Genomic DNA, 25,114 nt, shown 5'->3' with positions numbered 1-25,114 from the left:
ATAATAAGAAGAAACAGTGCCCTCTATTATCAGTGGCCCAGTGCTTAGCAAAGTGCCTACTTGAGTATAGAGTAGGTATTCAAAGAATACTTTGAGAATGATTCAGTGAATGAATTAATAAATTAAAAAATTCCAACACATTTTATCTTAATCAGGGTGCAAATCAAAATCACCAAAGGAATGTTTTCCAGAAACATATATTCTAAGCTTCTCCAGACATCTCTGAGAATAGGGCCAAGGCATCTGCAATCTTACCAAGCTTTTCACATGTCCCTGATGTATAACGTTTTCAAGAATCACTGTCATGGAATAGATAGAGTGCTAGACTGGATCTGAAGTCTAGAACTGGTCTCAACAATAAAAATCACTGAAAATCCTCCCCAGAATTCTGTGTCTTTCTGAGTAAAAAAGACAAATATGACAGCCATTGCAGATGGCTCAAAAGACAGTAGCCAAAACACAAATGAGAGATAGATGCAAAACAAGATTATAAGAATTTCAGTGAAGAAAAGTGCTATATTCTTGTCCTGAAGCGTGAAGGAGGAATGACTTGTATAATTGGGTGCACAAGCTAATGTTTGATTCTTATGGAATGTTATGTGGCATTGCCAAGCAAAGAATTTGCAAATCTCAGTTGAGGGCCCAAGGCAAGGCATTAAATGGGGGCAGCTTCCCTCATTTTCATTTTTCTTCTTTACTTCCCCTATCCACAGTGCAGGGCACGACAATCTTCCTGCTGTGCAGTGTCTAAAGGGCTTTCTGGATGAAAGGAGTTACACAATGTGGAGTCCTCCTGGGAACTACAGCGTAAATTAATTTTTCTGCTTCTACACAGTTATCTAAGGACATAAATACCCAACATGGGCAAGGCCAAGAGTGATAGAGTAAAATAATCATAAATAGTCCTTAAAAGGCAGTGCATAAAAATATTCTTTTCCATCCAATAAACACTGACCAAGTTATCACCATTCTGTGTGTGCATGCCATTGTGCTGGGTGATGACCAGGAGGACTCACAATGCAGTGCAGAGGCCAGCCCCATAAGGAAATTACCTTAACATATCATGGTAAAGTATAGGAGAGACTGTAACAGGTAATGCTAGAGCCAAGTCCTGAAGGAAGAGTGAGAGATAGGTGCATAAAGCTAGGAAGCATTTTCCAGGGAGGAGAAATACCAAGGCATGATGGGAGACTTGATGCAGTTTAGCATGACCATGGGATAAACAGAATGAGTAGAGATAGGCTTGGAGAAGCAGAAAACATTTCACTATTGGGGTCTTCTATGCTCAAGAATGAAGGGTTTCTGAAGAATGTATGATCTAATTATATGGTGTCTCATTTGGGTACCTGTGTGGATATGAGGTTTCCAAGTTGGATAATTATGCTTGCAGAAAAACTGTTGAATTCACTTTCAGATATTTTGGGTTTGAGGAGTTCTCTGAGTGATATCCAAGTAGAGATCCAGAAGAATACAGAAGTCTGAAGTGTGAGAAAGAAGTCCACTGCTTGAGATAGGGATCCAGGAAGAGAGATTCAGGCTCAAAGATAATACATCTTACTTTCTAGATGTTTTCGTCCTCCCACAGAAAACATTTACAAGGATTATTTTTTCTCAGAGAGAATCAAGACAGTTCTTACTCTGTCCCCACCCTCTAGAAAAGACCAGGGCTAACCGGGCAAAAGACATATTTTTGATGATTACTTAATTGTGGTTTCACTAGGGAGTAATTTTGATCCTCCAGACAGAGGACATTTGGCAATGTCTGGAGATAGGTTTGATTATCACAACTGATTGGGGTATTGGGTGCTACTGATCTTAAGTGGGTAGGGACAAGGAATGCTTCTAAATATCCTACTTTGCACAGCACACACTCTCCCCTCCCAATCCCAGCTAAGGATTATTTGGCCCAAAATGCAACAGTGCTGAGGCTGAAAAGCCACATGCCTTATATTAGCATTTTCCAAATTGTTGTAAGGAAAAGGAACTAATTGAATAAGAGTTGCTATTTAGTTGGCATTTGTCTTTTAACATAAATCAAGTATGGGCATCCTTTGATTTTTGGACATTACTAAGAAACTGTTCAATCTCTGCGTTCAGACTTGTGCAGTCCATGAAGGATTCTCAGCCTGAAAGGTTTATGCTAATAAACATGGTTTGACACGCTGCACAGCTTTTGCTCTCTCTCTCTCCTCCACCTTATACTTCAGCCTCATCGAACTTCAGCATTTTCAGCACTTTCTGTTATTTCTCAGTTCCATGCCTTCCACACGCTGTTTCCTCTGCCTAGAATATCTTTCTCCTTCCATCTCTGCCTTTGGCAATGCCACAGATTTTACAAGTCTGTGTTCCCCTCCTATCTTCCTAACCTCATATATCATATATGATGGCCTCTACATACAGCGTCTACAGGTTTCCTCAAGAGGTGTCATCTCTCCAACCCACATGCCTGGCACCACCTAAGAGAAATATATATGCCAGGGCAGCCCCTATAGTGCAGTTTAGCCCTCTCTTCTGTTGGATGGTCCTTGCCTAGAGAGGTAAGGTTGCAGTGTACAGAGATTTCTGAGAGACTGCATCCTTCTGACTTCAGAAAAACAGGCCTTTCCTCAACTAGACCCAGCTCTAGGTTCACCAGGAATTCTGAATTTGAGAAAGACTGCTGAGAAGCATGGAAGGCACTTTCACAGATCATGGAAAGTGTGGGCTTTGACCAGATAGATAGGGGTCAGAATCATGACACAAGGCTGCATGGCTTTGGACAAGTCCCTTAATCAGGCCATGACTTCTCCTCTCCATGAAAAACGGAGATAAAGCTTTATTATTGTAAGAATTAGTGATAATAGCTGTGAACATGCCTGGAAGCTTCTTAGTATGCAATAAATGATTGCCCTCTCTACAAATAATACATGGGCATGAAAAATTTGCACGTGTAATTTCAAGAGATTCTTGGAGAATCCTGTGCACTGAAACATGGGTCCTCTTTTACAGCCAGCCCACGGTGCCTTGAATCGCTTAAGTCCCTTTCCATAGGTATCTGCAGAAAAATGTGTTGGAGTCAGGCAATTCCTGAAGAAAGAGTTAATATTTAGCCAGAGCAAGAAGTATTTGTTGGGGAGAGTATCAGAATCAGAGATTCTAATCTGAGTTCTGAAGAGTCCTTACTACTTAAGCCAGGGTATTTTTCTACATTTCTTCTCTCACATCCAGAGCTGGACTTTGTGAGCAAAATGAAATACAGACAAAGAATGTCTACTGCCTTATAATCCCATATAGAGTGACCATCATGGACTAAAGCACAAAGATGAGAAAGAGATAGGTGCCTGACAATGGCTAAAAGAAAAGTACATGTTGAGAAAGGGCCCTTCCTTATCCAACTCACCCAACAATTCCATGTGACTTATTCCATTTTGTAACATTTCTTAGAAAACGTATTTACACATTTGTGTATCTGACATTAGACTTTAAACTCCTAGAGATCAGGACTACATTTTACTCATGGAGCTATCCCAGTCCCTGGTCTACCACGTATCAATTGCTCAATAAATAGTTATGACATAAGGTCAGGCTGGAAAAGGTTATAAGGTAGATCCACATGGTAGTCAGGTGGCTAAGCTGTTCCATCAGTACATCTAGCTTGAAATCCTGACTCTTCCACATACCACTATGAGATCTTTAGCTAGTCACTCTCTAATTTAAACTTTAATTTCTTTACCTGTAAATAGGAAAAGTAACAATACCCACCATACAAGGTTATTTCAAGCATAAACCAAAATGCACGCAAAGCCACGAGCACAGTGCTTGGCTAAAGAGAAGCTATTGTTATTTTGAGACATCAGTGGTAAATTGTGAAGTGTAAAGTGTCAGATGGTAAATAATTGAAGCTTTGCAGGCTATAAGGTCTCTGTTGCAACTGCTCAACTTTGTAGCTGTAACATCAAAGTAGCCACTGTTAACATGTAAACCAATGGGCTGAGTTCCAACAGAACTATTTACAATACAGAGCAGGCCATATTTAGCCCACAGGCCATAGTTTGCTCATGCATGTTCTAAGATATCTAAATTCAAATTATTAAGGAGTAAGAACCTACAGAAGATTTTTCAACCAGGAAGTGAAAAAAATCAAAGTTATCCCTTGAGCAGGTTAAATTTTTAACAGCATGCAAAACAGACAACTGTTAGCAAAATCTGGAGTCAGGTTATTATGATTGTCCAAGCATGAAACAGGAAAGATCTGAGCTCGAAGTAATGAAAATATAAACCATGCAGGATAGAATGACATATGCAACGCCTTGTCTTCCACAAACCAAACTATGTTTATGGCCTCTGATGGTCCATTTCTACTGTATCTTAGTCACAGTTGGATCTCAGATTATCCAGTAAATTATAAGCATTGACTGAGAGAACCTCTAGAGAATTAATTAGGTAAAGATAAAATACTGTTATTAATTTATATTGATCCTTCAATAGATAACTAGCATAAATTTGAGGCTCATACACTTCAACTATTTCCAATTTCAGAAAAAAATTTCATTTTTCACGTAGGGCATTAATATTCTCTCAGAGGTGATGATTCAAATAGCTGTACCACAGTCTGGTGCTCGTTATGTAAAACCACTATTAAACACGGCCATCATTTCCTGTATATTATGATTCTAAGTTTGCTCAGGGTTTAGATTTCAAATAAGGGTCTTCCTTTTATGTCAGTAAATATCAAATCAGATCAAGCAAAACTATAGGGTTAAATGTGCCGTGACAAATTAAGTCAGTGGAGGTATAGCTTATAACTTCATTTGCATTATTTGGAGATGGATGCCTACAACGTACAAGTGGTGGAATCTAGGTCATCTGCCTGTGTCTAGTTGCAAAGGAAGCAAAAGAAGAGAGTTTTATGAGTTCTTCCTGGCGAGGTGAGCTTCCTGAAGCTGAAAATTCCCCAAAGATAGCAAATGTATTTAACAGTTGTTAAAAGCCAGAAAACACGAAAAATATCCACTACACTATGGAACATCTGCTCTTCTCCCTAAAAGAAACTAATACCATCTTACAGAGAACAGTATTAGATACATTCTTTTACTCAGCAGAAGGATACTCATTAACATTTTTATTTTTAGCTTCAGAGAAGAGGCTAAAATTGAGTATAATTTAACAAAGGAAAGTTTTTTCCCAGGGCACCTGTTGCTCTTAGAACATTCTGGGAGATACGGTGAGTCCAAGAAGTCACTATAGATAGCACAGAAAGCACCAAGGATATCTGTCAGGAGTAGGACTGCAGCAGGGGGAGCAAGAGCAGGAGGCACTGGACGTTCTTCCTGTGCATTTGACTTTTGTCCCCACTACTGCATATACACAACTCGCTCCATCCTTTCCCACCTACACTCGTGTCTGTGGTGGTGTATTTCTGAACATAGCCACACCTGATCCATTCCATTATGCGAGCAGAATAGAGCAGGCTGGGAAGGGCTAAGATACAGAAACAAACCTTTTCACCAGAGTGCGACTGCTGTGCGCATCAGAGCCAGATCGGCATATGGACGGTGGGGAGAGACGGTAGGAATGGTGTAGAGTGTGTGAAGTGTGTGTCTACACGTGGTGGGATCTGACATTATGCATCTGGGCCCCACATACATTATCTCTTAACGCTCACAGCAGCTCTAGAAGGTAGGTGGGTGTGATTAGAGATTTAATTAAAAACAGCAACCCATGACAGGTAATGGGCACCAAGAATACACCAGCTAATTTGTTCAGCAGGCAGCAGAGTTCAGTCAGCCTGAGATGGGCCACGAAGATACACTAACAAGAGAAGGGCAGGGTCCTCATCCTAAGTAAACAGAACTGCCGAAGCAGATTATAAAAATGGGATATGGAAACAGAAATACTAAAACATCCCATTATTAGAGCTAAAGTATGATGTAGAGAGTAAAATGAATTGAGTTCATGATCTACAGGTGGCCATGCAAATTTAAATTACAAATTAAAAAGGAAGGTATTATTAATAATTATGCTGGAACACCAGGTATAAACCAGGAATTTGGGGGACAAACTGAGACACATAATTACCCCAATTATAAATCACCAGAGAATCCACAGGGAGAATTCAAGGAAATACAGCCAAGAAAGCAAAATAACAACAATAATACAAAGTTTGAAAACCAAGGAATATCTGACTTAGAAAAGACTATTTTCTTTCTTTTAGTTTAACATTGTAAGAGATAACGTGAAAAACCAGAGACACCAATATGTATTTAATTTTTATTTTTTTCTCTCTTAATTCACTTGCCAGCCAGGGACTACCACGCATTGCTCCAGCAACAGCATTAGCCATAAAACTCTCATTGAAAGTTTCTGCATAGGATTGCAAAGCAAGGGGGTAAATTTGCCTCAGCAGTGGGGTCAGTGGTAAGACGGAGGCTGGTTTCAATGATTAACTTATCAAAATCTTAAAAGTTTCAGTTGCAGAGATGTCCAAGCTAATGATGATACCCAAAGAATTTCTGCAGGATGTGCCCGTAGGGACAAAGCCAGAAGTCTGACTCAGAAATTTCAGCAATGTGAAGAAAGGGAATCACATGTTTATCACCAGACATTATGTCACCACTCAAAAGGACTCTAATTGTTAGTAGATTGACTGTATAAGAGAAAGATACCAATGGGCAATGTTCTTTGATCTCAAAATGAAGGAAAGAATTTGTAGCTGTCCCCAAAAACTACCATCTTTGCTTCAGGCAGACAGTTTGATCTAGGCTTCAGTTTTGCAAATGTTGTAATACTGTACTCAGAAAGTTAGCAGAGCTTTATCAGAGATCTTTAAAAAGATTTTTAAAACAGTTAGACACTCCAGTTTGTCAGTGCTGCAGGACTGTTCCTGAGCTTCTAAGTGTTGACTTTGAATACCAACCTGGCACAGGCAAGCCATTTTCATTAAGACATTCAGAAGGACAACCTCAATTATGTTTGAAAGGAAAAGAGATGTTGAACATGGCTTCCGTATTTTACAATTAGGCCTTGTATTCTCTTGATTATATTAGCTTGTGAAATCCCATGTCCCCTCTCCCCAATACTGTACAAAGCTTCTCTTCAAAGTGCACACTTACAGAGATTTGGAGGATTAGAAATCCAGTACCTAAGTAATGTGGGTTAGCCAGCCCTAAAGCTAATAAACATTGTGTCCTTAAGCAGACCGTTTAACACTCTAGTGGTTGAGCAAGGAATGGCCGAGTGAGGCAAAAAATGTGTTCAGAGGTCTTTGACCCAGAAGTTATTTCAAGCCTCCCTACAGATTCATAGGCCTCTTTCTTTCTTTTCCCTTTTTTCTTATTAGCACTTAATCACTATCACACCCTGTATATTTTATTTGTTTTGTGGTTGTTGTTATCCATGAAGGCAAAGTTCTGTTTCATCAATTTCTATATTCTCAGAGCCTAGAACATTTGTGTGGCATATAACAGGTACTTGATAGTATCTATTGATTGACTGACTGAATGAATGAATAAAAGACTCCTCTCCTCACCTAAATATGGGTCATTTAGCCTAGTTTACACTTACAATGAAATGTAATCAACTGAGAAAAGGAGTTCTCCAAAGCCCTGCTCTTTTTCCCCTGTGCCTGGAGGCTTCTGGGCTGGGGAGTGACACTTTTTGAAAGAAAGCAATTTGAAGGAATACACAGGAAATTTTGAGTGAAATTGAGTGTGGAGCTAAAAGGAAACGAAAGTAAGTGAATTCACCCATATTTTGAAATTAAAAAAAAAAATAGGCGAACATTCAAAAAAGTAGACTACAAAAAGATACTACGCTTGGTTTCTGTGACTTAATCACGCCTTTCAGTTGTACTCTACTTATCTCCCTTTACAGCAAGAAATCCCTCAACCCCATACACTAAAAAGGTTCAATGACAGTCAAGAAATATAAAATGATAGGGAATGTATCCTGAACCAAAGGAAGAATCCTAAGAAACAGGGAAACAGAAATTTTAAATAGAATGAAGGGAAAGCACACCTGCACACTGGGGCCCCAAAAGGAAAACAAGAACTCTGGTAACTGAGGAGTAACAACAAACAGAAAAGTAGCTAGTATAAGAAGAGCCAGGAGACCGGCATCAGGGCTCTCCACAGGAAGGATGGAAAGAAAAGACCATCCCACTGTGACAGAAAAAGTGAGATCACCAGGCTCTTCTTCCCTGCCATCATCTCCAATCCGAGTGCTCGCTCATATTGCGCTGCTCTTTGTAATTCAGTGGCATTCTCAAATCCAGGTTTTCTTTCCAGCGTCTACAGCCACGACTCCAGTTTAAAGTCTCATTATGTTCCCATAGAACATGGTAACTACCATGCCACTGTGTCACTGGTTCACCACCCTTCAATCCTTCTTCCTAGTTTCTCCAAGGCAAAGTGAACCATTCTACTTTCCAGCAGAAAACACATTAGAGGTTCCTCCTCAGCCTGTTGGAATGATGACAATTCCAGTAATATCTTCAGACCGTTTGGTAATGAGGCGCACGATGGTTCACTATAAGGCCCAAGTGTGAACTCTGTAAGTACGGAGCCCATGGCTATCTTATTCACAGCTGAATCCCAAAAAACTAGCACAGTGCCTGTGCTTCACAAACATTTAATGTTCAAATAAAAGTGGAAAGATCATGATGTAAAACCATGTAAAATGGAATTCTAATAATGTAATTACATGCACACAAACAAAAATCAGAAAAATGCAGCAAAAATCGTTATTTTTTAAATTTTAGTTATGGTTTTTTACAGATTTTCAAATTTTGCCATGAAAGTTTTTTTTCCTGTGATACTGAGATTTTTAAAATACAGGCACAAACAAAAAGCAGAACAAAAATCAGGCACCTGACATGCCAGTTGACAACGTGAGGGTGCTATGAGAAGCACATTATCCTTATCCACTACACAGGATCCTTCATCTTCCAGCCCTGCCTCAGCTCTGCTTCTGTTCACTTCTCTGCCACCCAGGGGAATCAGCATGGCCAAGCTATGCTGTGTTCTTCACATTTGTGTTTGCTGTCTATTCTCTGTCATCCCACTATTCCAGTATGCCCAATGTGGTGTTTGCCATCTTTTCTTTCACAGGAGCAAGCACAAGTCCTGACATACAGGTGAACATATTAAATATTGATTGTTTAAATTAACACACGAATAAGGCATTTACTGTAAAATAATACTCACCTAATGAAGTTTCTGTGAGGACTAAACGGTAAAATGCATGCAAATATGTCTGGCTTGAAGGCCGGGCATGTGGCTCATGCCTGTAATCCCAGCACTTTGGGATGGTGAGGCAGGTGGATCACCTGAGGTTGGGAGTTCAGGACCAGCCAGACCAACATGGAGAAACCCTCTTTATACCAAAAATACAAAATTAGCCGGGCGCAGTGACACATGCCTACAATCACAGCTACTCAAGAGGCTGAGGTAGGAGAATCACTTGAACCTGGGAGGCAGAGGTTGCAGTGAGCAGAGATTGCACCATTGCACTCCGGCCTGGGCAACAAGAGTGAAACTCTGTCTCATTAAAAAAAAAAAGTGGAAAATATGCCTGGCTCATAGTAAGACCTCAAAAAGCAAACACAGTTACCAACTATTATGATTATACTTGTACAAGTTGCTTTGCTCCTTTTGCCACAGTGAGCTTAAATTGCGGATAACTCCTGCCTTGCCTACTCATCACCTTGAAATGAGAAAGAACTTAAAGCAGTTGGGAAACCATAAATCACTAAACAAACATATTATCATCATTATGATAATGGTGATGATTATGTGCCATTTTCTTTGTTAATCTTGCCTATAATAAGCTTATTATTTAAAGTCACATTACCTTTGCTGACGTTTCAAACCATCCTACGAAACCATGCTCCTTGCAGAACTGGTCCATCTTGAGGCCGTTGTTCATGAGTACATCTTTCCCCTGGTCACATTTGTTGGCCAACAAAACCACTGAAACTGGTTTGCCATTAGGGAGAGTTAACTTAGAGTCCAAATCATTTTTCCACTTTGCCACTGCTTCAAATGTGGCTGGCCTGGTGACATCAAAGACAATAAACGCACCCATAGCTTCTCGGTAATAGACTCTTGTCATGTTTCCAAATCTTTCTTGACCTGACACCAAAAAGAAATAAAAATGAAAAACATACTACAATTGTAAACCAAATCGTATTAGAACTTCAAGCAGCTTCCAAGATGAGGAAGTCACTCAGTAAAGTGCTTCATCTTTATTGATAATCTTTAAAAAGTAAACCAAATATGCAATCGTGTAGCTTTGTTCTTGATTTTTTAGTTCAGAAGGGAATTCATTCGTTTAACAAATAGGTACTGGGAAACTTCTGTGTACCATGTAATATTCTAGACTTGTGCTAATACAGTATTCCAGTAGCCACATATGGATATGTAAATTAAATGAACAAAAACTAAATAGAATTTTTAATTCAAGTACTCTGTCACTCTAGGTAGCTACATTTCAAGTCTTCAGTCACCACATGTCGCTAATGGCTACTGTATTAGACTATGCCAACATAAAACATTTCTATCAGTATAAAATATTCAACTGGGCAACACTGTTCTAAACATTTGGGATACTCTGATTAAAACATGAGAATCCCTGACACCATGGAGATTATATTTTAATGAGAAGACAGATTTTAAACAATAAACATAATAAATAAATTATGGAGTATGTTTAAAAGGGATCCACAATCTAGTCCAATTAAAGGTTATAATAACAGGTACTATTCATTGCATGTTTACTAACCATGAGAAATGCGATTTACATAGTGATCATGAAGGTAAAATTATTACCCCCATTTTAAAGTGAAAAAATTGAGACTTAGTCTAAGTAACATTCTCAAATTATACAGATGGTAAGCTTGAGAAATCATAATACAAACCCAAGCTGTTTGAATCTAGAGCTCACAGTCTTTTACCAACATTGAATACTCTCAACTACTAAACTACAGACTGTACTCTCTCTTCTGCAGGTTTATGTACCAGTATCATCCCATTGAATTTGACTGAACAGATATTTATTGGACATCTATTGTATTGGTGCCAGTTTCTGGACTAGCTGCCCAGAATACAACAGTAAACTAGATGGTCTCTACCCTTAAATACTCTACAACCTACTGGATAAGAAAAGCCCTCCTATAGCAAAACACTGAATAAGTTTTGTTTTGTTTTGTTTTTAAGGATAAGGATTGGTTTTAGAATTAGAATCAGCTGGTATCAATTTTGCTCTGATGCTTAATTTTCTGATTGAATATTGCCAAGTTTCTTAAGCACTCTTAAGTTTATTCTTCCTCATCTGCAAAATGGCAATAATAATTTGTACTGCACAGTGCTGTCATGTGGACGAAGTGAATTAATATATGCAAGGCACCCAGATAGTACATTAGAACTAGTCAATACTTGAGTTTTCCTTCTCTTTTGGCAGCATGCTAAAAAAAATATGAAAGACAATATGGCACAAGTTCTGAAATCAGAGTTTCAGATCAGAGTTTATGACACAAAAAATTGTAAGTATTTCAGTTGAGTAACAAAAATGAAAAATCCTATTACTTCTAACTCTGTTTATTAATAGTTGCTGAAGATAGGAGCTAATGAAGACTGGCTTATATTTTCTGATCTCAAAACCCCAAAAGTATGTGACCAGATGAAGTCTTTTTATTCTGATTTGGGAATTTATTTATGTTAAGAGTCCTATAAAGTTACACAAATTAAAACAAAGTCAATGTGTATTTAACAAGTCAACTTTTCTTGGAAAGAGTAAAATGCTAAAAGTGGGTTGTATCTAAGAAAACACAGGTCAACATATCTCTAAGAACACTTTGCCCTTCATTTTGAGCTCAACGTTTTATGATGGTAAGTTTTAATTCAAGTTAGCAAGCTGTTTTATAGATCATTATATTTACATTGGTAGTAGCATTGAAATTGTAAGAGAAGGCTCCCTAAGCACTTAGTGAAAATGAATGACGGTCAAGGACTCTGGCCCCAGTGTGTGAGCATGTGTGCGGAAGGAAGCATCACTGGAAAAAAGAGTATTTTTTCAGGGTCAGCATATGACAGTCTTACAGTATTTTTTACATGGGTTACACTAGAGAAGCACTTTTTAAAAAATATCCCACAGTTGTCTAATCAATGAAATAAAGGGGCAAAAGAGTCTCCACATGACACATAATCCACAGATGAACTTTCAGTTTTCCCAAGTAAGTTTTACATTTCTTTTCTTTTTAAATTCCTGGTGTAACAGTGATCTCCTTTGATATTGCCCAGGGTGGCCATAACATTTCAGAAAAATAGGGGAAAAAAGCCTTCTGTGATTATTCAGAACTTCCAAGGCCTTGAGGCTTTTAAAGAATGTCTTATGATCTCTTTCAAGGATCTAATCAGATGAAGAGCCAAGTCGTGGCTTATTTAATAATATGCTTGTCCAGAGGTTTTCATTGTAGAATATGGTGGTCCTCAAGAATAAAGATTTTGCATTTTAAATATACAATAGTTATTTTAAGACCATACAAAAGGCAATACTAGGCTATACATTCATTGAGAATCAAAAAGGAAAATATATCTGAGTCTGTGTGTGTGTGTGTGTGTGTGTGTGTATGTGTGTTTGAGTTTGTGAATGTATGTGTCAGATCAGAAACAAAAAGAAGACAGTTTGTTTCCAGAAAGAAAAGACGTTTGTATGCTGAGGTCACTGGGCCAGCCCACTTGGAAAGTTTTTATTTTTGACATTCCAGCAAGGGGTCACGTTTAGATCAGAGCATTTCTAGTACTGACATGGTTTCCTTCTTTTGTCAGCTGACAGCGCTCTTGGCTGTTTCTTATTCAGAGAATGAGAACCATGTGACTCAGAGTGTGAGTGTACTTTTGGGCAAAGTAGAGACCTGATGAATTCATTACAGTTAAATTTCCTTTTAAAAAATGACTATAATTCAAAAATTTCCCTTGGCTTTAGCACTTATTCAACACACATTTACGGACTGGCTAATGTGGCTAAAGCTCTATATGCTTTGTGCTGGAAATGTATAGTTTTTGCCTAGCAGGAACTTCTAAACTAAGTTGTGTCACACTGGATCACTGCACTGAAAATAATCAACTTCACCACCTAAGTCCCCAGTGCTCTTAAACACACACTTCCTAGTAGTGTAGATGGGGCTCATGATTCAGCTTTGGGCTATGAGGGGTGTTAAATGGCAAAGCAATCAATCAGATCACAAAAGTTAATATAATGGATGTAAGAACTATTTAGATAATTTAACAACAGAAGACACTAGCTTGAAAAGTCAGAGGACATGGGTCTTAATTTTACTCACTGGTCACCAAAACAGACTCAGACAAATGTATTTCTCTCCCTGAGACTCAGTTTTTTTATCTATAAAATGAACCTGGTATGGCTGATTTCAAAGGCCCCTTCCTCATGACTTAGATTAAATCAAACTCTGGCCCTGTGTCCCAACAGCCTGAAATGGTCCATCTGGTGTCACAGACTCAGCTAAAAATACACACAAGCATCACAGCCATAATGAGTATCTAGCAATATTTTTACTTCAAGTCATCTTCTAGCTCTCTCCTCACTCCTCCAACCAAAGAGGCTCCAGTATCCAACTAACACTTCTACTTTAGAGGTAGTCCTTGACCCTGCTCCTCCTCTCCCCAAGCACTGCTCCTGCTCCAGCTCAGCCCTTCATCACTCCTCAGCTGGACGCCTGGGAGCCCCTTAACTGGGGAACTCAGCATCTAGGCTCTCATCACTGTCTCTCTCCCCAAATACAAACATAAATGTAAGCACAGGTCTTCAGAGAATTGACATTCTGGCAGCATAAGAAATCACTTGAGGTGTTTATTGAATACCCATGACCAGGTTGCACGTCTCAGAGATTCTTTATTGTGTTGTTTTGGTGTAGAGGTCACAAATTTTTATTTTAAGCCATCTCTAGGTGATATTATGTATGACCTAATCTTAAAACTACTATTTCTTTTTTCCCCTGCCAAGATAGTACATTAGATCCTTTTAACATGCCTTGTCCACTTGGAAATAGCAAGATAGTGCATAAAGACCAACTGTGTGGGCTTTATTTCAAGAAGGAAAATGGGAATCCACCAGAATCATGAAGGATACCCCAGATCGGGGAGGGGAACATGGGCAAACAGCCCCTTTGATAGCATCCAGCTAATAAAAGTTAGGGAAGCTTCAGTATGTGAGAGAGGCAGAGAGCCTCCCTCTGTATTTGCCTTTCCATTGGAGATACCAGCAGAGCGTGCTTTGTTCCTCCCAAGTCCTGGAGCTACCTTGTGGAGTGTCTTGGAGACATTGTGAGGAAAAGATGTGAGGAAAAGCTGCAGACATTTTCCTAGACTCATGACCAAGACCAGGATGCCAGTTTTAATCTGAGGGCATAGAAAGGCAGCCATTCATTTTGATCTCTAGCCAGAGACTGAAGCACTCACTCTAGGGCAGCACAGGATCCTCCACAGCCAGACCTGTAGATAGCACCTCAGCCGTGGGTGCCAGAACTGTGTTCTCCTCTGCCACAACCCTGGGACAGGAGGAGAGTTGATAAACCTGCAGTTTCTACTGGGCAGTAATACTGGTATCTGTAAATGTAGGGCCAGCTTGGCAAGGTGGAACCAATCTGCAGGTGTCCAGCCTGCTCCCCTGAGACTGTGGTGCAGCAGAGCCCTCTCTGTTCTCTCCCCTGGCAGAAATCCAGGCTTTTGGAGCACCCACTTGCCTGGATCAGCAGCCTGAGCTACCCCACATTTGACAGACATAGATCGTGGTGCAGCAAATTCCTCACCACTCATGGCTAGGTAAATCTCCAGGAATTCAGAGAGCCTGTTCACCTGGAGCAGTATTCTGACCTGCACCACTCATCCTATGCAGTAGTCCTGGTACAGAGAGGCCAACTGTTTCATGCCAGGGCAGAACTCTGGGCATTCAAAGCACCTGCTCATCTGGCTCAGTAGCCTGAGCCACCACGCCTGCCCTGAACATGGATCATGAGGCAATGAGGCCCTCTCTGCTCCATGCCCAGGCAAATCTCCAGCCATTAGAAGCATCAGCTTACCTGAATTGGCAGCCTGAGCCATCCCACCCGTCCTGTGTAGAGATCATGGTGCAAGGAAAGCCTCTTTGCTCTACATCCAGGCAGATGTCTAGGCATCTGAAGCACTTACTCTCTTGGATTAGGAGTTTAGGCTGCCACCCTTTCCATGCAGAGCACCTGGGGCTGAGAAGGTTTCCCAGCTTGATGCCAAGGCACACAACTGGGCACTTGGTGGCTGCCCCCAGATTCTTCTTCAGCACAGGGTGCTTGCACCTGCCATTAGGGGCCCTGTAGATGAATGTACCTGGTCTGGCCCCACCCATTGTGGCTCCCAATCCCCAGGGCTGAGCAGGGGACTCAGACCACTGTGCATTCCAAGAATCACCCCATTGCCTGAGGCAACAGAGAGCTTCTGCCAGTAAACAAGGATCACGTATTTACCTAGCCACATTGGCTGCAGTGTGCTATCATGCATAAGTACTATCTCCTGGCTTATAGGTCAAACTGCACAGCCCAATGTAAAACCTCCAGAAAGAAGTACATAAGGCTACAGAAGCAAAACCAAAAGAGTCTAGGGAAGCGAGGAAAGGAAAATGAAAAGAGAAAAAAAACCCAGCAATATCATAGGGAAAGAAAGAAAAAGAAATTAATTCTACAAACATGAAAATAATTACAAAAATTATAAGTGACAGAATTTTCAAATGAGAAAGAACAAGTGCAAAAATTCTGACTGAAAAATAGGAATGTAGTGATACCATCAAAGGATTGCACTAGCTTTCCAGCAAAGGTCCCTAATGAAAATACAAACTCAGAAGTGACAGATAAAGAATTCGAATCATGGATTGCAAGGAAGCTCAGTGAGGTCCAATACCAGATTAAAAAGAAACTTCTAAAGCAGTTCAGGAAATGAAGGAGAAGATCAATCTTAAAAAGTAATTAATCATTGCTTCTGGAATTGGACAGCTCACTTAAGGAATTTCAAAATATAATTGAAAGCTTTATTGATAGACTGAACCAAGCAGAAGAAACAATTTCAGAGCTTGGGAACTGTTCTTTTAAACCAACCCAGTCAGGTATACAAAAAAAAAGAGAATTTTTTTTTTTTAATAAAGAAGTCTTGGAGAAATATGGGATTATGTAAAGAGATCAAAGCTACAAATTACTGGCATTCCTGTAAGAGAAGAAAAATGTAAAAACCTGGAATACATATTTGGGGGGGAAATCCAAGAAAATTTCCCTAATCTTGCTAGAGAGGTAGAGATTTAGATACAAGAAATCCAGAGAACATATGCCAGATACTATACAAAATGAACATCAGCAAGGCATCTAGTCACTACATTGATCAAGATCAATGCTAAAGAAAAAAATCTTAAAGGCAGCTAAAGAAAAAGGTCAAATTGCATACAAAGAGAACCCCATTTGGCTAACAGTGGACATCTCAGTAAAAATCTTATGAACCAGAAGAGATTGGGAATCTATTTTCAGCATTCTTAAAGATTAGAAATTCCAATTAAGAATATTATATCCTGGCTGAGTGCAGTGGCTCATGCTTGTAATATCAGAACTTTGGGAGACCAAGGCAGGTGAATCAAGAGGTCAGGAGTTCAAGGCTAGTCTGGCCAACATAGTGAAATCCCGTCTCTACTAAAAATACAAAAATTAGCCAGGCATGGTGGAGCATGCCTGTAGACCCAGCTACTCGGGAAGCTGAGGCAGGAATTGCTTGAACCTGGGAGGCAGAGGTTGTAGGGAGCCAAGATTGTGCCACTGCACTGCATCCTGGGCAACAGAGTGAGACTTTGTCTCAAAAAAAAATTATATCTCACCAAACTAAGCTCGTAAGTGAAGGAGATTAATAAAAATCTTTCAAAACAAGCAAGTTCTAAGGAAATCTATAGACCAGCCTCACAAGAAATCCTTATGGGAGTTCTAAATACGGGAATGAAAAAACTATATGGCTACCACAAAAACACACTTAAGTACAGAGCCCACCAGCCCTATAAAGCAACCACACAATTGAAACTTATGTTTCAGAGTGAAACAGCTAATAACTTCATTTGAGCAAAACCTCACAGATCAATGTTAACCTTGAATGTAAATGGTCTAAACTCCTCACTTAAAAGGCACAGAATGGCAAGTTGGAGAGAAAAACACAATCCATCCATATGCTGTCTTCAAGAGATCCATCTCATATATAATGACATTTATAGGCTCAAAGTAAAGGAGTGGAGAAAGATCCAGCACACAAACAGAAAACAAAGAAAATCACAGGTTGTATTTCTTATGTCTGATAAAACACATTTTAAACTGGCAACACTCAAATAGGACCAAGAAGGGCATTACATGACAATAAAGGGTTCAATTCTACAAGAAGACTTAACTGTCCTAAATATATTATGCACCCAACATTAAAGTAGTCAGATGCATGAAACAAGTACTTCTAGACCTCTGAAAAGAGCTAGACAACCACACAATAATAGTAAGGGACTTCAAAATCCCACTGTCAGTTTGAACAAATGATTAGCACAAAAAACTGACAACTTCTGAACTTGAATTTGACACTTACTAATTGGACCTAACAGACATCTACAGAATACTCTACCCATCAACCTCAGAATAAACATTATTCTCATCTGCACAGAACATATCAATATTGAACACATGCCCAGACATCAAACAAGTTGCAATAAATTTGAAAAAAATGAAAACATATAATCATACTCTTGAACCACAGTGAAATAAAAATAGAAATCAATACCAAGAAGATCTCTCAAAACCAAACAAATACATGGAAATAAAAACAACTTGCTTTCAAATGACTTTTGGATAAACAATGAAATGAAAAAGTTTAAAAAAATTTTTGAAATAAATAAAAACAGGGACAAAGCATACCAAAATCTCTGAGCTGCAGCAAAAGTAGGGTTATTAAGAGGAAAGTTTATGGTGTTAAATGGATATTTTTTAAAAGTTAGAAAGATTTTAAATAGACAATCTAACATCAGAAAAAAAAATTAAAATCAGCATAACAGAATGAAACTGAGACTTAAAAATACATACAAAGTATCAATGAAACCAAATGTCAGTTCTTGGAAAGAGTGAGTAAGATCAATAGACCACAAGCTAAATTAAGAAAGAAGAAAAGGTAGAAGATTCAGATAAGTTCAATCAGAAATGATAAAGGTGACGTTATAAGTGATTCCACAGAAATACAAAAGATTATCAGGAACTATTATTAACACTTCTTTGCAAACAAACTAGAAAATCTAGAGGAAATGAATAAATTCCTGTAAACACACACCATCTGCCAAGATTGAATCGGGAAGGAATTAAAACCCTAAATAGGCCAATAATGAATTCCAAAATTGAATCAGTAATAAATATCTACCAACCAAAGAAAGTCACAGGCCAGATGGGTTCACAACCAAATTCTGCCAGTCATATCAAAAGAGACTTGGTATCAATCCTACTAAAACTTTCAAACAAAATCAAGAAGAGTCTCCTCTCTAACTCATTCTAGAAAACCAGCATCACTCTGATACCCAAATCTGACAAAACACAGTGAAAAAAGAAAACTACAGGCCAATCAATATCCCTGATGAACATAGACATAAAGTTCCTCAACAAAACACTAGCAAACCAAATCCAACACCACAGGAAAAGGTCAATTCACCATGATCAAATAGACTTCATTCCTGGATGCAAGGTTGGTTCAACATATATAAATCAATGAATGTGATTCACCACAGAAACAGAATTAAAAACAAAAACCATATGATCATCTTAATAGACTCAGAAAAAGCTTTTGATAAAATCCAACATCCTTCATGATAAAAAAAAAAAAAACTCAAAAAAACAGGTATTAAAGAAACATACCTCAACATAGTAACAGTGATCTATGACCAACCCACAGTCAACGTCATACTGAACAGGCAAAAACTGGAAGCACTACCCTTGAGAACTGGAACAAGACAAGGATGCCCATTCTCACTGTACCTGTTCAACGTAATACTGGAAGTGCTAGCCAGAGTAATCAGGCAAGAGAAAGAAATTTTTAAAATTCCAAATAGGAAAAGAAAATGTCAAACTATATCTTTTTATGGTCAATACATTCTATACCTAGAAAACCCTAAAGACTCACTAGAATTATTAACGACTTCAGTAAAATTTCAAATTTCTAGAACTGATAAATTACTTCAGTAAATTTTCAGGATACAAAATCAATGTCTAAAAATCAATAGCATTTCTATACACCAATAATGTTTAAGCTAACAGCCAAATCAAGAACACAATCCCATTTACAGTAACAGAAAAAAATAAAATAAAATACCTAGGAATACATTTAACCAAGGAAGGAGGTAAAAGATCTCTACAAGGAGAAGTATAAAACACTACTAAAGACAATCATAGATGATATAAACAAAGAGAAAAACATTCCAAGCTCATAGATTGGAAGAGTCAATATCCTTAAAATTGCCATGCTACCCCCCAAAAATCTACACATTCAATCCTATTCCTATCAACCTACTAATATCATTTTTCATGGAACTAGAAAAAAACTATCCTAAAATTCATATGGAATCAAAAACTCCCAATAGCCAAAGTAATGTTAAGCAAAAAGAACAAAACCAGAGATATCACATTACTCACCTCTAAGGCCACCTAACCAAAGCAGCATGGGACTATTACAAAAACAGACACATAGACCAATGAAACACAATAGAGAACCCAGAAATAAAGATGTACAATTACAGCCATCTGATCTTTGACAAAGTTGATAAAACTGAACAGTAGGGAAAGGACACCCTATTCAATAAATGGTGCTGGGATAGCTGCCTAGCCATATGCAGAAGAATGATACTGGACCCCTATCTTTCACCATACAGAAAAATTAACTCAAGATAGATTAAAGATTTAAATGTGAGATCTCAAACTGGAAGAAACCTAGAAGATAACCTAGAAAATGCCATTCCAGACATCAGCCTTGGAAAATAATTTATGACTAACTCCTCAAAAGCAATTGCAACAAAAACAAAAATTGACAAGTGGAACCCAATTAAACTAGAGAGCTTCTGCACAACAAAAGAAACTAACAACATAGTAAACGATCTATAGAGTGGGAGAAAATTCACAAACTACACATGCAGCAACTGTCTAATATCCACACTCTAAAACAAATATAAATAACTGAACAAGCAGAAAACAAATAACCCCATCAAAAATGGAAAAAAAGATGAACAGACAGTTCTCAAAAAGAAAATATACAAGCAGCCAATAAACATGAAAAAGTATCTCATATCACTAAACACCAGAGAAATGCAAATTTGATACCATCCCACACCAGTCAGAATGGCTACCACTGAAAAGTCAAAAAAAAAAAAAAAAAAAAAAAAAAAAAAAAAAACAACAACAGATACTGGCAAGGCTTCAGAGAAAAGAGAATGCTTACACACTTTTGGTGGGAATGAAAATGAGTTCAGCCATCATGGGAAGCAGTCTGAAGATTTCTCAAAGAACTTAAAACAGAACTACTTACTAACCAACCCAGCAATCCCAGTCTTTCATATATATCCAAAAGAAAACAAATCATTCTACCAGAAAAACATGTGCACATGCATGTTCATTGCAGTGCCATGCACAATAGCAGAGATACGGAATCAACTTGGTGCCCATCGGTGGTGGACTTTAACGTTAAAGACAACATGGTACATATTCATCATGGAATATTATGCAACCAAAAAAAGAAGAATGAAATCATATCCTCTGCAGAAACATAAATGTAGATCTTTGTAGAAACAAAGATCAGATGGCTGTAATTGCGCATCTTTCTTTCTGGGTTTTCTATTCTGTTTCTTGGTCTATGTGTTTGTTTTTGTAACAGTATCACGCGGTTTTGGTTAGGTAGCCTTATAGTTTGAAGTCGAGTAATGTGATACCTCTGATTTTGTTCTTTTTACTCAGTATTACTTTGGCTATGGGGCTTTTTTTTTTTTTATTCCATAGGATAGTTTTTCTAGTTCTGTGGAAAATGATGTTGATTGATTGACAGGAATAGCATTATCCTAAGTGAATTAACGCAGGAACAGGACAGTAAATACTGCATGTCCTCACTTACAAGTGGGAGCTATACAAGAGGTAACCATGGACATGAAGATAATGACAACAGAAACCAGGAGCTACTAGAGTGAGGAGAGAAGAAGGGACAAGGGTTGAAAAACTGTTAGGTGCTATGCTCACTACCTGAGTAAGGGGATAATTTGTACCCCAAAGCTCATCATCATGCAGTATACCCATGTCCATGTCATAAACTTGCATATGTATTCCCTTGAATCTATAATAGTTTAGAAAAAAAGGAAAGAAAACCTTTATCTCCACTGGAATCCACTTTCAAAAGGGAAATCTTACTATTACTGTCTGCTGTTTTACCTATTTAGTGACTCTTACATGCCCAAGAAAAAGACACCTTCATTGACATGTCATGCAATGTTGTATATTTTTGGTTCTGACCTCTTTTACAAACTCTTCTCTGGTTACTTCCTTCAAAGTGCCCCATGGCCAAGTCCCACTGGATGACTTGTTCTTTTTAAAACACATCCTAAATTACTTTCCAGATTCCCTTGCCTTCTTACATCTTTGTTCCCAAAGCCTGAATTCCCTCCTCATCTCTACTTCCACTCTGTTCAATAAAATCCTATGCATCCTTCAAATGTGCACTTAAATATCACCACCTTTGTGGCATGCTTCCCTGTCCTGACAGCTGGAATCACTGAATCTCTTCTTTATGAACCCACAGAATTTTAAAAATTCTACGCCACTGACACTGATCATGCTGTGCATTCATGCTTGGGTCTCTAACCATGGCACTGAAAATCCTGGAGAGCAAATTGATCTTATTTTAATATTGCAAAACCACAGGCTTATTTCCCCACCTTTAGGATACAATAAGAGCTCAAGATTTTATGGTGGAAATAAATTCAAATGAAGGTTCCTTCTTCCTCTAAAATGCATTATTGTATATTCATGAATTAGTGCTGCATACTGATGAACTTACTCTATACTCAGCTCCCACTTCCAAAAAACAATCAATAGATGTTTATTGGAGGAGAAAATTAACATTATTTCACCAGAGTTACGTGCATATCTGTTGTATCAAGTTTCAGCCTGGATTATTATGCTTTAATGATCATTCTCATTTCTTTAAGAAATACTACCTTGAAATCAATTTACTCTAATCCAAATGATACATGTGTTGGGGTCATAGAACAATCGGTAGATCTAAATGTGACACCAAGATGTTCTCTATATTTCCAGGAAGTAACGGTGTGGAAAACAGAAAGTAAATACATAATCAATAGTAAATATGGAACTTGCACAACGATTTTGTATTTAAAAAAAAATCAAACTATAATTGCTGAAATGGTCAAAAATGACATCATAATGGCTTATGCTGGTTTTGAAAACTCAGGGGAAACCCACATACTGAAATCAGAGTCAGGTTGACCTCCTACTGATAGTGGTTATTTCCAGTTTTTAAGAAAAGCCTATTTGACAGTCTGGCAGTGGTTGAGAAACTCATCTGTTTTCATGACTTTGCTCCATCAAACCAATGATAGAAACATATCAATTAATCTCCACTTTCCCAAGTCACCTTGGTGTATATCCTAGAACTCACCTGGTATAATCTTCCTCTACAAAACAACAAGTCACCCCATAGCCAGAACCAAATTTCTGCAGTCCCTGTGTCAAGCACTGCACTCTACCTAGTAAGCATTCAATAATGTCCTCATGCTGTGTGATGGAATAATTCTTAATTCCTTACTCCTCTCCCAGTGGATACTTGCAGGCTTATTGTGTATTTGAGATTTTCTATTATATCTGATATGCTGCAGTCATCACTTTCTTTCCACTCCCACTAAAATCACTTTAGTTAGGTTTTTGTCTAATTTCGTCTCATCTAATTTCATTCTTTTTTTTTAACAAAAAAATTAAATCCCAATAATTTTCCAGAATTATAACTAGGAACATATAACTAGAACATACAGCTAGTTAGCTAGTTATGTTCTAATAACTAGAAAAAAATCCTTGCCTTCATGATGATTACATTCTACCCTCCAACCTCCTTTGGGATTTTTGAGGTTGCACACTTATATCTACAAGTTTAAGGCTAACTTTCAGACTGAGGTCAAAGTTTTGACCCAACCTATGCCTTGCCAGGCTCTGCTAAGTTCTGCTTCTTGCTTCCACGTACTCCCATACCGTGGCAAATCCACTCCCACTGAAAGGTACCCTCTCCCTCATCCTCCACATGTACTCTAAGAGGCTGTTAGTTTATGTTCACAATGGACTTCCAGAATAGAATGGAACTAGTAATACAAGTACTCTTTATATAATGAATAAGAATTAATATTTATTTCTTATTTCCAAGAGGGAACCCCAGCAGGGAAAGGAACAGGCTGAAGAAAACAAAATCTTTGCTCTAACTCATTTGCTTTTATGCCTATTAAACTTCTGCCATTTTAAGATCCCTTCGGACAAATATCTGTTCACAATTCAGAACCATCCAAACTCTTTGAACAATTTCCTTAGTTCTCACATAAACAATGGCTCTCATTTCACCCTACTGTTAGTAGTCATCGCTTTTAGGAAAATTTTGTCTCTACTCAACCAGAAGATAAAGCTAGATGAAGTAAACTGAATTAAGTAAGCTAAAGTAAACAAGAGAAGAAGATGGCACAAAAAGTAAATATTGGCTTTATAGTTGTTCATAAATAATTACCTTACAGAACAAAAGGTAGATGGATTATCATCATCTACTTTTAAAATACATTTTCAAAAGTATTCTCATTAAATGCTGAATGTTTACTTAAATTTAAGGTAGTGTATATATGGGTGTATATGAAAATGAGTACTAATACAGTAACCCAACAGATTTTTTTATCAGAATAATTTTAGACTGGAGTTTAATGCTCCCAGCTTAACCAAATAACTCATGTGGATACAGATAAAAAGATCATATAGCAATGTAAGTTCCAACAGTGGACGAAGGATGGGAAGGAATGAAACAAAGTCATGGATGAGAAGTTGGAATGAATCAAGGCAGAAGGACCGTCATCTCATGCTTATAACTAAATAAATAAGCAACCTAAAAATATCTCTGAACTGTAAGCTCAAATGTATTAGAAATAAACTATTTTTGAATTACTTAGCATTTGAGACAATGCCACTTAGTAGCCATTAAATACATTTTTATAAACAACAAGAGATCTTGGGCTCTAAAGGTTTCACTCTTAAGGAATTTCCAGATTCCTCTAGAGTTGTAACTCCCAAAATACATGCCAAGGTGCTCTGGGGTGCCATGGTGAACTCACATGGATGCAACAGGATATTTTAAAATTTCAAGGCAAATACAGTAGTACTCAAGATCCATGAGACACCCCAGGAACCACTGGCTTGAGGTAGTTCACAGCGTTAACACTACATTCCTTTTGATGTCATTGTATCTTTTTGAAACTGGGCTTTGGAAGTTTCTGTAATGAAATGCAAAAATCACATGAAAACCAATGTGAAACAGGAAATGAGGGGTGGTATGGTGGTGGCGTCCACTCCAGCTCAAAGGTTTGAGAGGCTGTTTCATGGCCAAAGCCATACTCATGCCTATATTAAACTGTAGTTATTAAAAATAAAAAAAATAATAATTTTATTTTAATTTATATGTTCTCTTTTTTTTTTCTTATGGCTATTAAGTTCTTACAACGTAACACTTACTAAGTTATTTGGTGCTATTTAATGAACAGGATTGTTAGGTATTACTTTTGGCCTACAGGGACAATGAAAAAAATAACACTAAGGATTTGGATGAGGTGAACTGAGAAAGTCTGAGAACTTACACTATAGCCTCTAGAGTCTAGTGTATTTTTTTTTTAATTTAAGACACACACACCACACAATACATGCATACAGATCCCTAAAGTACCATATAAATCTTAATTTGTATTCTGATATCAACAAGCACCACAACTATTTTCAGCTTTAATGTTTAAACTAGAGACTTGTGTCCCTTAGGCA

The 25,114-nt window shown here is 38.1% G+C and overlaps 1 protein-coding gene across 2 annotated transcripts in view; it reads right to left on the bottom strand.

Moving 5' to 3' along the window:
• Positions 1-25,114, bottom strand: part of RAB38 (RAB38, member RAS oncogene family) — a 129,839-nt gene that overhangs the window by 87,576 nt on the left and 17,149 nt on the right. For both annotated transcript variants that reach the window (XM_074400362.1, XM_003935078.4), the window contains exon 2: positions 9,829-10,109. In XM_074400362.1, coding sequence (XP_074256463.1) covers positions 9,829-10,109 — 281 coding nt within the window. The remainder of the gene's footprint in view (positions 1-9,828; positions 10,110-25,114) is intronic.

This window comes from Saimiri boliviensis, chromosome 6, assembly GCF_048565385.1.
Source record: "Saimiri boliviensis isolate mSaiBol1 chromosome 6, mSaiBol1.pri, whole genome shotgun sequence".
Lineage (NCBI taxonomy): Eukaryota > Metazoa > Chordata > Mammalia > Primates > Cebidae > Saimiri > Saimiri boliviensis.
Note: the sequence above shows the minus strand (reverse complement) of the source record. Positions and strands in the feature narration are given on the sequence as shown.